At 40.0% G+C, this 14,074-nt stretch overlaps 2 protein-coding genes across 4 annotated transcripts; one reads left to right on the top strand and one right to left on the bottom strand.

Annotated features, from left to right (window-relative positions):
• Positions 1-1,664: 1,664 nt before the first annotated feature.
• On the top strand, positions 1,665-6,107 carry LOC112191791 (probable 3-deoxy-D-manno-octulosonic acid transferase, mitochondrial). 3 transcript variants are annotated; one of them, XM_024331202.2, is made up of 12 exons: positions 1,665-2,010; positions 2,092-2,185; positions 2,301-2,343; positions 2,456-2,578; positions 2,838-2,957; positions 3,039-3,102; positions 3,328-3,444; positions 3,982-4,079; positions 4,218-4,308; positions 4,448-4,567; positions 4,648-4,718; positions 5,617-6,107. In XM_024331202.2, exons 1-12 carry the CDS (start codon positions 1,812-1,814, stop codon positions 5,818-5,820), a joined length of 1,344 nt encoding a protein of 447 aa, XP_024186970.1. In that variant the 5' UTR covers positions 1,665-1,811; the 3' UTR covers positions 5,821-6,107. The 3 variants fall into 3 exon arrangements, with proteins under 3 accessions (XP_024186970.1, XP_040372056.1, XP_024186969.1); XM_024331201.2 differs by having other exon boundaries at positions 1,667-2,010; positions 3,039-3,117; XM_040516122.1 differs by lacking the exon at positions 3,982-4,079 and having other exon boundaries at positions 1,666-2,010; positions 3,039-3,117; positions 4,210-4,308.
• Positions 6,108-6,122: 15 nt separating this feature from the next.
• LOC112191792 (auxin-responsive protein SAUR71) lies at positions 6,123-6,771 on the bottom strand. Its single transcript, XM_024331204.2, has one exon. The coding sequence runs from the start codon at positions 6,753-6,755 to the stop codon at positions 6,351-6,353; it is 405 nt and encodes a 134-aa protein (XP_024186972.1). The 5' UTR covers positions 6,756-6,771; the 3' UTR covers positions 6,123-6,350.
• Between the last annotated feature and the right edge of the window lie 7,303 nt (positions 6,772-14,074).

Below are 14,074 nucleotides of genomic sequence, written 5' to 3'. Positions count from 1 at the left end.
CTAGAATCTACTTCTTTTTGTCCTTGAGATCTCTTCTTACTGTTTTTAAACTGAAACAAGTAAATTACACAACAGTCAGATTAGTGTTAGTGGATTACATATAAACATGCAAATGCAATGCAGCTTATGAAGTTATGAACATGAAAATGAAAAATGAAATGTAGTATGAACATTTATACATAGTATTAACAAATCTAATTACAAACAACTCTATAGCAGACAACCATGGTGCTTGTTTCAGTTGTTTCCAACTTTCCAACATATCCACAAATCAAAAGCCTCCAGCCTAAATCACTTCAAATTTAAAACTCATTTGATCCCATAAGTCCACAACCACACACTGCCCACTGCCCAGCACATCAACAAAAGTTCACTCAATCAGTCAATTACATCTTATCATTATGTGTATATATATAACTACGAAAGAGGCATAATCAAATAATCAATAACAAAGACCGTCTTATCATTGTCAATTTCTTTTTTTCAACTAGTACTTAACTACTTAGCATTATAATTTTCACAAGCACTCTTTAATATTAGTACCTTAACAACAACTCTACCTACATAGGATTGCAGATTTGCAGGGTCTGCTATAAACAACACAAACACCAACTGCTATAAAATCTCTTTGCATATAAAGAACTAAAATTTCACTACTGAAACCTCACAGATCCAACCACTAATCAACCCCAAATTCAATCATGCTACTACAATGTACATAGCATGAATGAAAACAGAAAAATCTGAGAAAGTGAGAAACTTACCCGCAGTTTTCACATCGATTCAGAGTGGGAGGCTTGAAGAATCGAGTTTAGTCAAATCGAGGCTCTTAAGTCTTAACTTCTTCACTCTTGAACTCTGATTTGGTCTCTGTGAGAGGACTGAGAGGAGTGACTGCGTGAGAGCCTTCAATTCTTCAATGGAGGGGAGAGAGGAGTGAGAGCCTTTGATTCTTCAATGGAGGGCAGAGAGGAGTGAGAGCCTTCGAATTCGAATCTCCTCTCTGAGCTTTCGAATCTTCGAAGGAGGGCAGAGAGGGCTCAGAGGAGAGGCTCAGTTTAGGACTTTAGGGTTTGTGTGAGTTGAGAACGGTAGAACGCGAAATGAATTGGGAGTTTTAGGGCTGACATTTATGACAAGTCGTGCTTCCTATTTAAAAGATTAGAAAATCGGGTCGGGTCGGACAATACGGTATCTATTTGACTCATTCCGATGCCTACCCGTTTACATCCTTTTCGGTACGATTCGGTTCGGTAATATGTGGAACTGATTTTGCAAACCGACCCGATCGGCATCGGCTTGGATCAGACGGTTTCGGTCTCAGTTTGTCGGTTTGGAATTCCCAAGCCTAGTGGTGGGGCTCTGAGGTTGTGTTTTGTTGGGCTCAGATTCTTTTCTTCTTCTTTTTTTTTTGGGGGGGGGGGGGGGGGGTTGTAGCGGTGCTTATTAGAGGCTTCGATTCACACCCATTTTTGTTTTGGGTCTTTTTTAGATTCGGATATGGGATTCAGGTTGATCTTTATTTTTTGGATTGGTGTCTCCATTGGCTCTGGGCTGCAGCCCACTATGGATTTAAGATTTTGGATCCAGGTTTAGGGATTTATTGTTCTTCTGCTAACATCCAAGTTTTTTATATCCTTGGTCGTTTTTTTATCTCTTGAAAGCTTTGTAGTTTAGTCGAGGTATCCAATTTAACAAAAAAAGTCTTTTGCCAAAAGTCTGGTTATTCCCTGTGCTCTCTTAAAGCCTTGAACTTGAAGTGAGTCACTTCCTGCTACTGCGGAGAAACCTTAAAGCACAGAAAGAGAGAAATGGCGGCAACGAAGGGCAAGGTGGTTTACAACATTTACAGAGCTTTGAGCCATGGCCTGTCTCCATTTCTCTACCTCCACCTTCACTTGCGTAAACTCCGAGGCCTCGAGCACCCTCTCCGCTGGCCGGAACGCCTCGGCCGCCCCTCCCTCCCTCGCCCGCCGGGCCCACTCCTCTGGTTCCACGCCGTCTCATTAGGTATCAACAAATCCCATTCCTTTAATTTCATTTCATTTGAGGAAAAAACCCAATTGCTTTTCTGATGAAAATTGTGAGCAGGTGAAGGAATGTCTGCGATTCCTGTCATCAAAGAATGCATTCAGCGGAGGCCTGATTTAACCATTCTGATGACCACTACGACGTCGTCTGCATTGTAAGACCCATGTCTGCATTTCCTCTTGCACTCCCAAGTCCCAACTCAACATTTTGTCAAGTTTGCATTTTTCTTTTCTTTCTTTTTTTAAATTTGCTCTCTTTATTATGTGCAGTGAAGTAATAAGGAAGCGTCTTCCAACTAGTGTGATTCATCAGGTACTTTTACTCTTATGTTACAAATGTATTAGTCTTGGTCTCTGTGGCATGACTGAATGTAAAGACAGAATATTTCTGGTTGTGATGTACTCAAACCTTGTGATTGAACTAGTTTGCGCCGATTGATACCCCTTCTGCTATGGACACATTCCTTGGTCACTGGAAGCCAAATGCAATTGTGATAATGGAGAGTGAACTGTGGCCGAATTTGATCATCGGTGCTTCAGAAAAGGGTGTAAGTATTACATCTCAAAAATGTGCTTTCCTGATTTATGTCTAACATACAGCAGTAAGTGAAACTTAGTATAGCTCCAGTATGGCTATTCAAGTTTACTCCAAAGGGCTGTTTGATTCCCTCCAAAGGTTGCACCTTTCAATGCTGATCAGCCTGTTTTGATGTTATGTGTATATATTGTGGTATAACTATAATTTTGGTGTACTTATGTCATGTTTCTGATTTCAGATGACCCTTATATGATCCACTTTCTCTTCAGATCATGCTGGTGTTGTTAAATGCACGGGTATCTACTAAATCTTTTAAACGTTGGTCGGGACCAGTGCTTCTTCCACTTATTTCGTTGATGCTCTCAAAGTTTTCATTGATTGCTCCATTGGTATGTGCTGCTATACATTATGTTGCAGTAATCTGTGTCTTCTGTTGTTGTTGCTCTGATTGATTTCATTGCACGATACAGAGCACTATGCAAGCAATCCACTTTCAGCTACTGCATGCCCCACCTTTTGTCATCAACTTTTCAGGTGACCTGAAATATGGTATGCTTCAGAATGAGAACTTATAATGTTTGCTTGGCTTAACATGTGGAATGCAAATGAAGCTTATGATTAATTCTATTACCTTTTTGAGAGTTTAAATAATATGTTTTAGGTCTTGATTCTTGTCATGACTATATATTCTGAAGAAGGTGATCATCTATCTTAAATCCTGATCCAGATGTTTCTTTCTTCTTCTTTTTTTTCGTTCAGTCGTTGAAGAATTTGACATGTGTGAGGGAGAGATCAGAAGTATAGAAGATTTGACGGTACACCTTGCCCACAGGCAGGTTTGGATGGCTTCTTCCATACATAAGGGGGAAGAAGAAGGTGACTTCCTGCTACCTAGCCTTAATTTCTGTACTGTATATATGGTGTCATACACTTACATGCATGCTAGAGTTTCATTAGGGACCTCACTTGTATCATGCAAGGTCATCCTCATTATCAGAAGTTGGTTTCTTTTTCATACACTCTTCTTGATTGTATCTTGCAATGCAATGGCACATAATCCTAGTTCAGTGCTTTTTTTCATCTGGTTAGTTCATGTTATGATCCATTTGTCTATGTATTAGCTTTCTTGTAGTGAAATTCAGCTAAAGTAATTGTCACTTCCTTTATGTCTTCCCTGAGTATGAGAGTGAAGGAATGTGTTTGTGACATTGCCATTTGAGCAGATATATTGGTGATACAGTAGGAAATCATACATAGTTTGTGATTTTGATAAAAATAAACTTCCGGTGGGTTGGGTTCTTCTTATGGATCGTTATTTACTTCTTTCTGGTTAATTTTCTTTACAATCATTTAACAGTAATCTACTGCGAGTTGATTCATGTTGGTTGAAAAACTCACAAATACTTTCTGCAGTAATACTAGGCATTCACAAAGTGCTCATGCAAGAATATCCCGATCTGTTCACAATTATTGTGCCTCGACATCCACAGCATGGAAAAGAGATTGCTGATGTATGACCACATGCAATTTTATTGGCATTTAATTCTTAATGATCTACTTTTGTCTTCGTTGAGATTTACTACCTGAAATTAATTATTTAGTGTTACATTTATTAATCGTATTTTATACTATTTTCTTAAGTGGTGCAGAAATTGTGGAGAGAAGGGCATGGCGTAGCTTTGAGGTCTCAGCATGATAAACTTGTCGGAGGAACTAATATATTGGTGGTGGACACATTAGGTTAGCATATTTTGAAATCTTCTACCCACTTGAGTCTCAGATAAATCCTATGAAAACATAGAGCTTTCATAGTTAAATTCTCCTACAATTGCTTTAGGAAAATTATGCTTGTAATTATATGTTTTCCCTTGATTTATAGGTGAACTGAGACACTTGTATAGGTTAACTCCAGTAGCTGTAATTGGAGGTTCCTTCTTTCCTAGTCTTTCTGGTCACAACATATCAGAAGCTGCTGCAGCTGGCTGTGCCATTTTGACTGGTGAATATTTACTACTAAATCAGATGTTGATTCTGAACATAAAACACACTGATATATGCTTTTTTATTCTGCCTTTTCAGGTCCACATGTTGGGCATTTTTCATCCATGGTACTGGAAATGCAACGACTAAATCCTCTGTCAGTCCTACAGGTGTGAATGACCTCTATCCTCTATCCTTCAAATATCATTTGTTGAGACTGTTCAAGATTTAGCTCCAAAACTTACAAATGCTTCATAAATTTACATGTAGTGTAATCACTTAGCACGTCTCATCAAAACATTTGCGCAAATCTAGTATAACAAGTTTTAAAATTTATCATTTTCTAGTAGTTTGAACTTAATTCTTTTGAATTCTCAGCCTATTTTCTCATATGTAGTTGGCGGACCGCATTGAAGATAATTCTTTGATTTGCTAGTCATAAGTTCATAAGAAAGCAAACTCTACATGCAGAATCTACCTTTTTATACAGTTGACTTGAATTCAGATTTTTTTTTTTTTTTTTTTTTTGTCTTGCCAAATGTAGGATCCTGACCCTGGAATTTGGAAGTGGTCAGTTCTACCTGAAAACTGTTACGTATATGATCATTTGTATAGGCTCTAGATCAGAGGTTGATAAGATGTCATGTATTCTGTACTCTGTTAATCTGGTTGGTTGAAGGCTTGAAGCTATAAGGCAGACGTGTCAAAGAAGTCATTTACTACTGGGTAGAATGGGCATTATTCGGGTTCATTTAGAGTTGATTTCTTGAAGCATATTTCTGGTGTGTTAGCTCCATTTGCTGTTTTTTTTAGTCTTAATAAGTACACTGTTACACCTGTATTGCCTCTGCTTTTGGGGGGAATATAATTTTTGTAGTGGTGTTTGTACTCGCTGTCATGGATTGTTTAAAGTTTCTACATGGGTATATCATCATCTAAACCGGGGACATGATCAACTATAGCTCGATCTTTGCTCATTTAAAGGACTTGTCAAATGTCAGCTACTTGGGAAGAATAGAAAACACATGTCTTTGATATCTGTGGCATTCTGTGTCAATGGTCGTGCAGGTTTCTGGTGGATTGGAACTTGAAGAAGCTCTCAGAAAGTTATTGAGTGATGTTAAAATTCTAGAAGAACATCGATTAGCAGCAAAACAAGTGTATCACGCTCTGTCAAGTGGAATTGTTGGGAATGTCTGGAAGCTACTAGATTTTCATATTCTCCAACGTGATTTGAATTTAAAAGGAAATAAAGATAGTAAATTAGGGTAAAGTTCATTTTACTACTCATTTGTATGCCTTAAATTTAGTTAGCCTGGGTATTGCTATCAAATTTTGTTCTTTCTTGGGGATTTCTGGTTGTGGGCGTTATTTTGTATTTGTGTCCCCGCTCATTAGGTCTCCTTAGGTATAACATTATGATTTTTTTTTTTTCCTTACAAGGCAAAAAGAACGTTGACAATGAAGAGAGTGGTTTTGTAAACAGGTATGTGGCCTGTATGTCAACTTTTGTAAAACATAAAACAATGGAAGGATAAATGTAAAACAATATACTGTTATCTCCCATGTGTTGGTTACCCACCTTGATTTCTAGAATCCATGAATTGATTCAACTTATTGATACAAGTCTGGAACACATTTCATGCATCCTGGTTCTATTGCTGCTTGACAATTACTCTTTTGAGTAAGAAGAACAAAGCTATTTGGATTTACTAATATCCTGGTTGGGATTGTGACAAGTAAATGTAATACAAATAGCTACTGTTGCTGCTTCTTCTTCTAGGACGGCTGCAATAATCAAATCAAGCATGATGATCATTTCTCAAAAGCCATGAGGGGCAAGAGAATTGGTTGGTTCTTGTACCACCTCTAAGAGAGTGTACTATATCTTCAAAGAGAGACTCATCACAAGGTAAAGATAAAGGACCAGGGTTAGCATGACCATACTCTTCATATGCTTGGTCTAGCAGCTGCCGTAAAACTGGGTGGTTCAGTAAATCCGTCCTCACAACAAACCGTCTCCTCGATTTCCCTACTACCATGGCCAAGTGACCACGGGGGACATCGTGGGGTGGTTTATTTTCACCACCCCGGGAAAGCTTCCGCCTCACCTGCAACCTGTTCAGCTTCACAATGCTGCAGACGTCACCTCTAGAATATTGCTCTCTGGGAGGAGCCTCATCCTTATGAAGTAAGGTTTCAGACATTTTTGTTGTAAGCAGTTCAGAGTGGAGGCAGGTATTTATAGTAGGGGGCTAGGGGCAACATCAAAATGCAGGTATCTTATAACTATTAACTAACTACAAATTGCATTATGTGGATGAGATTTTTTGACTGATCTGGGTATTATTTCGTTAGGTTCTTTACCTCACTAGCTCTTCTTGGTTCTCTGGAATGAAAGTGACCGGTCCAAGTTCAAGCGAGGCAAGTGCATGCCTAATACATATTCTTTTTGTAACATGCCAGTTTAAAAATTTTCCCAACATCTATAGTGGAGGCTATGTTACAAAAATAATTTGTTGCGTTTAAGAGGGACCCGATCCAAAACTCTTGCTAATCCGGAGGGTTTGTTGGTTTGTAGTTTCGTTACAATCAGTTACTGAAAATTGACCATTGTTGGTGGTTCCAGATTTCCAGCAAATATAGCAGCTCCTGCAGACATTAACAGGCTAGGCGTTAGCTTTAGGTAGCTTTTCATCAACAAAACCAGAAAGAATCACCGAGTCCTAGTCCTAGGATGAGCTTTTGTTCTCCTAGTCCAAAGTTTTTACAGGTTCCGAATGTTATGTTGGTCTAAACTCTAATGCCTCAAAATTCAGGCTATAAATGGCCAACTAAGCTGAAATGTGTGACAGAAAAGAGAATGGAGTCTCTATTTTGGGCATTGTCCTGATTAATCACTCTCATCGTCCTTGTCTGTACCAGAAAGACTAAATGAAAGTAGAAATGAACATGGGCATTCTACAAGAGTTCATTGTTTTGCTTTGTCCTCTCTAGTTTTCTATTTATTGGAACATGGAACTGTAGAGTCGTTTCTTTGCCGATTCACGTTACTCGGTGATGCGGATAAGAAGGTTGGCTTCCATGTATCTATGTTTGGGGAAAAATTGACATGTTGCACCTGAATTATCATCAAATGCATTTTTTTGTACTTAAAAATGTTTAGAGAGCGTAGTGATATCCGTACTATCTATCTGTTAGCTCATTTAATACTTCAGTTCATTATTCTATTAAAAATGCCTACATGGCGGCCATGTGGCACTCATAAGAAAAATATCAAGGGTAAAATAGTCTTTTTATTCATTTGGAATTATAGTATTTGATATATTTTGCATCTATGATTTAAAGAATATTTTAACACATAAGGACTTTATGATGACTTTTAAATCAACAGTTGGATGATATGTGTTGTAGAATTAATATTTTAACTAAAATTAGGATCACTCGTCCAACCGTTGATTTGAAAGTTTTCTCCTTTGTATAATATATTTTAAGTAGAAATGTTAATATAACTGATAATATAAGGATGTATAACAACTAATCTGTAAGTTGAACTCATGACCTTCCATTTACAAAATAAACATTAATATAACTAGACCAAATGGTACTGGCTATGTTTTCTTCTATAAAATAGAGTAAAATAAGGTTTGATAAGACTGAAAATGGCTCAACCCTCATTACGGATATGAGATAAGGGTTCTACCCTACTGCCATATGAGCGCTATCAATCTCAACTTTATTGAAAGGAGTCTTTCTCTTATGGGTTTTGCCCAAACCCTATTTCTAAAAATCAAAGGTACGAATTAGATAAAATAAAAGAAAGGAGGTCGAATTTGACAATTTTTCTGTTCTGGGCAATTTAATTATATACTATTGAGTATTAGTCTTAAAAACTCTATTAGGGTTTTGGTGAAGTACATTCTTCAGTGTCTCAAATTGAAGTGATGGCTGCAACTTTGGTTTTCAAGTTGCGTTGAATGATTCTACGGTGGTCTATCTCACGATTCTAGGGAGTTGCTAATATCTCTCATGTTTTTCTCTCTCTCGCTGTTCATTAAAGGTTAAGAATTTTTAGAGTTCAATGAGAAGAGTTTAATGCGCTCGCGGTGACATATAAATCATGAAGGTTTTTCACTTTTTCCTGATTGTTTCATAACACGTTTTACATTGACGATGGTACACAGTAACGTGCTGCCTGGTAGACTATACCGTTTGGACAATGCCCAAGTGGTGGTGGCGAAGTATGATGGTGTTTCAGACCCTTCTCGTGTCAATGTTAAGTATTCAGGTTTGGGTCCAATTTCAAAACCTCCCGTCGACTGAAATCGGAAAAGATTGCTAGAGCATTGGTGTTATACTTGAGACGGTTCTAGTGGTGAATAGGTGCAACATGATGCCTCTCTCATCAATGTTCGATCAGATATGTGCCAGATGGCGGTTACTAGCAAGATCTGGAGGGTGTGCAAGATCCAATTGTGAAAACTAGTTGGAGTATTTTACTCCTGATTGCGAGTTGAATAATCTTATGAGATTTGCGCAAGGCATGTAGATCACGAACAAGTAAGAACAAACTCCACAAGTGGTACATATGGTGTAACCTAGATACGGTTCACATCTAGCCTCTTCAGTGGTGAAGGTGGCTAGGGTTCCGACCCCTCCTCCATCGATTTTCTAGACAAACAAGAGAGCCTCTTTTCGGTTGGAGTGGGCTGATGATGGAGTCTAGGTTGTGGATAGTCTGGGCTTGAATCTAAGTTCCTTGGTGTTTAGGGCCCAAATTCCTTAAACTTGAAGCTAACTGGCCAGGGGTTATTGTCCCATCTTTCAACTGCTTGGAAAGTAGGGCACGACCCAATTTTTGAAGTACGTCATAAACTACCTACCTCAATTAAAGAGTAGATGAAATTATGAAGTTGTAACTTTTTCTGACTAATAAAATTACGGTCTTTCTAAAAAAAGATATTCACAATAGAAGTACAGTACAGGCTAGTTCACGCGCCTGAGAGAAAAACTGGTTTCTTTCTTCCTGTCCGGTGGCGAGCCCTTCATCCATCATCAGACAGGCCTTTGTCGGCCCCATGTGGGTATGCAGTAAGCCGGAGTCCTCGATAGATGTCTAGATCGGATCGAGGAGATTACGGTGGCAGTTCCTGTGGGGAGGAAAGGGGAGATCGTGGTGGCTGTCGGGATTTGTTGTGTCCCTTGGTGGTCTGGTCGGCAGTATGGCTTGGTGGAGCGAGGTCGGCGCTTGTTGGGTGGCGCTGTGGTTGTGATGGTGTGGCTCAGGTCTGATCAGATCAGTCCGATCTGGATTAGTTTTTTTTCGATTTGATCTGGGGATAGGATTTATTTGGCAGAGGCCTGGCGTTGATCATGGCGTCGCAGATCAGGTCTGATCAGATCAATCTGGTCTGGTTTGACAGGGCCGGCGCGGTTCCCTAGCACGGTTGGGAGGGTAGAATTATGATAGCTGCTGTCCGGCGACTCCAACGGCGCGGTGCAGTTGGTGGTATGTCAGTGGAGACCATCGTGGTGGTTGGCCAGGCTCAGCTGGCAGCATGGATCTCCCTGTTTTCCTTGGTAGAGGCTTGGGCTTAGGCCCTCCCTTTTAGGTCCGGCCTGGGTTGGTTGTTTTATTTATATTATTAATTTTAGTTGGTTAGTATTGTCTCAGCTTTGTCGTGTAATAAGTCCCTACATAAATTTTGTAGGGTTAGTCGGGCTAAATGCCTGTGTGTGCACTCTAAGTGTCTTGTCTAGCCTAGCGAAGTGATGATCAATTGTTAAATGGTTTCAACCTCCTAGTGACAGAATGAAACTAAGTGTCGTCAAAATTATTTTTCGGCGGCAACATAGTGGGAAAGCAATAATTTCAGTAATTATGCTTCGTTGTACTCAAGTTATCTTTCCGTTATATCACATCTATGTCAAAGCAAATGAAGTAGCCAGTAGTGCACTCTTTGCTAATTGGTGCTTGTTAGAATACATGGATTTTGTAGAGACTCCTGATATTATTTCGGGACATTCTCTAGATGTTTATTGTAATCAGGGGTTTAGGCTCCATGTCCCCCCCCCCCCCTCTTGTATTGGACACTTTCATTAATCAAGGCTTGACGACAGCCGCACCAGCCCTTTATTCAAAATAAAAATTACGGTCTTTCCATCAAAAGAAAATACACACACACACACACACGCACGCGCGCACACACACACACATATATATACACAAGCCCATTCTAGTGCAGATGTCGATGCTTCTGCAGCAATCAGGCCCCGAAGGCGGCACGAATCTTGCCGAACGGAGGCCAGAGGCATCCCAGACCTCTTCTGGGCAGCGAATCGAGGTGGAAGGTTCTGGGCAGCGACCTCACCCGAAACTTCAAGGTTTTGGGCAGCGATTGCAAACTGGTAGCCGGCGAGTCCACCAGCAAGAAGAAAGTCAAGATCGACCCCTAGCCTCCTTTCGGCAAGTCCCGCCGCGCCGTCGCCGCCTGAATAGAGCAGAAGCATCGACGTCCGCACTTGATCCTATATATATATATATATATATATATATATATACACACAGTCCGTCTCAGGTGCGGACGGTACGGATTTCCTGTTTTCGACCACTTTACGGCCACATTTTTACATCTTAACCGTTCAGTTTTTAGGTCCTAGTGTGTAGATCACCTCTGCAAAATTTCAGCCAATTTGGTGATCGTTAAGGCATCCAAAACTGCAATTTACCATTATAAATACGAACGGTTCCGGTTCGACAGATTCATTCCGTTCGTGTAAAATGCAGTTTTGGATGCCTTAACGATCACCAAATTGGCTGAAATTTTGTAGAGATGATCTACACACTAGGACCTAAAAACTGAACGGTTAAGATGTAAAAATGTGGCCGGAAAGTGGTCGAAAACAGGAAATCCGTACCTAAAATTTCTCAGGTGCGGACGTCCGTACAGAATTTTAGGTACGGATTTCCTGTTTTCGACCACTTTCCGGCCACATTTTTACATCTTAACCGTTCAGTTTTTAGGTCCTAGTGTGTAGATCATCTCTACAAAATTTCAGCCAATTTGGTGATCGTTAAGGCATCCAAAACTGCATTTTACACGAACGGAATGAATCTGTCGAACCGGAACCGTTCGTATTTATAATGGTAAATTGCAGTTTTGGATGCCTTAACGATCACCAAATTGGCTGAAATTTTGCAGAGGTGATCTACACACTAAGACCTAAAAACTGAACGGTTAAGATGTAAAAATGTGGCCGGAAAGTGGTCGAAAACAGGAAATCCGTACCGTCCGCACCTGAGACGGACTGTGTGTGTGTATATATATATATATATATATATTTATATAGATTAAATTTTGTTTAGTCCATGTACTCTGCCTCTCTCATCGTTTCAGTCCCTGACATTCTAATTTCATTCAAAATGTCCCTAAGGTCACAATTTCAATCTAATAGGTCCTCACCGTTAAGATTCCGTCAAATTGGGCTGTTAAGTTGCTGATGTGGCAAACCAAGCCACGCCAACTCAGCTCGATAATGGTGAAATGTCCAATATGACCCTATGATCTTTCTCCCTTCCTTTTTTTATTTTTAATTTCTTTTATTCCATTTTTTTCCTCTTTTCTTCCCACCTTCTTCTTCTTCAAACCCAAACCACCACAACCACCACCACCGAGCTCTCTCTCGAGCTCAACCACCAATCCCATTGCCATCATATATCAGCAAATTCCAAGAACTATAACTGCATAACCAACATATCCAACATCTGATTGACCTATGCGGGGGACATAAAGTTGACCGAGACGGAACACCAGCAGTGGAAGCACCACCAGCAGCGCTGTTAGCAAAAGACCCAGAACCTACATTCTCAACTGCAGAATTTGTAGCTAAATCTGCCCATGAAAACACTTTCAATTCAATCAGTGAGTTTCACTACTATTAGTGACAATCATTGGGCAAAGACAGCTACTTGATTCTTAAAACAGTCTAGTAAATTTAGGGATTATTTACAAGTTCAAAATTTCAAAACTTTTCACAGGATCAATATCAATCTATCGAGACCATTCCCCCCAATTCAATGATACACAATAGTCTAATCACAGAAATTACAATCGCAATGAAAAAAAAAGGATGAGACCAAAGTGAGAATCGAGCTTGGTTTACTTGACAACCATAACCGAAATTTGAAAGTTGCGAGTACGAATCCAATTCCAGGGAGAGAAGAATCGGTCGAAATGTAGAATTTGAATGGGTGAAAGGAAATGAAGAATGAAATGAGACCACCATCATCAAAATGGGTCTTACCCGGCCAGTGATCACCAACTTCAAGTTGCAAAATTCAATTTCATAGAAATCTTAATCAAAATCAAGGTTTAATTTAGAAACCCAATTTGTGAATAATCAATCACAACACAAACCCCATTTCCAAATCAAATTTCTCTTCCTTTAGGAACCAAGAAGACCCCAAAATCCTCACCGGAAAAGAGGATAAGGCCCCAGAAAGCTGAAGAAAAACGAAGCGCCATCTACTACAGAGCAGTAAGAGCTCGAAGTCGCTGGAGCTCTATAATTGTGGACTCCTTCGCACAAAGATCTGGTTGCTCAGGCCCACAATGGTTTGGGAAGACGACTTGTTTCGTCCTTGGTATGCTCAGCCATGCTATTTCAATGGAGGTTGAAGAAGAACCAGCAAAGTCATGTGGGAGCAAATGCCATCTCGGTCGGTGTTCGGTGATTTTGGTTCAGTCATTCAGATTGGGTGTGGTATGAACGAGGAAGAATGTAAAGAGAAGGATTAAATATTTGTTACTCCTCAAACTTTTGTCTGAAAAACAGTTTAGTCCCTCGCCTTTCAAATTAAACTGGATAGTCCTTATTCTCTCTAATTCTCACACAACAGGTCTAAAATGACTATTCTACCCCCAAGATCCTTTTTTTACTTTTTTCTCTCTCTCTCTTTTTTTTTTAATTTTTCTGCTTCTCTCTCTCCCTCGCCACAGTATTTAACAAGTATTTTCAGTCCTCACTACTCTCTATAATTTCCCATCTCTTTTGTTTTTGCTGGTGTGGTCCCACCCCTTACACACTCGTGATTACATTCTCATCTTCATCTTCTTCTTCAACTCTCTAGAACCCACCACTAAATGGGTCTTCGTCTTCCTCGCTACTACTAACAATGTCCTAACGGATTCGCTCCATCATCTTTACTACTGCACTCCAACTTTACCTTTGCTTTTCCAACTTCCTCATTATGTTAGCAATAACAGAATTCGACTTCGGAACCCTCACCCTCAGCAGCCTCAAGCTCCTCGGCGACGTCCACTTGAATAATGGCAGCGTACGTCTCACTCGCGACCTTGCCGTCCCCAACTTTGGCGCCGGCAGAGTGCTGTACTCGAAGCCCGTCCGCTTCAAGCAACCCTCCACTCCATTTCCGGCTAGCTTCTCCACATTCTTCACGTTCTCCGTCAACAATTTGAACCCATCCTCGATCTGCGGCGGGCTGGCTTTTATCATCTCGCCGAAC

Source organism: Rosa chinensis, chromosome 3 (genome assembly GCF_002994745.2).
Source record: "Rosa chinensis cultivar Old Blush chromosome 3, RchiOBHm-V2, whole genome shotgun sequence".
NCBI classification, from domain to species: Eukaryota; Viridiplantae; Streptophyta; class Magnoliopsida; order Rosales; family Rosaceae; genus Rosa; species Rosa chinensis.
The sequence above is the reverse complement of the archived record's forward strand: the minus strand, read 5'-3'. Positions and strand labels throughout refer to the sequence as shown.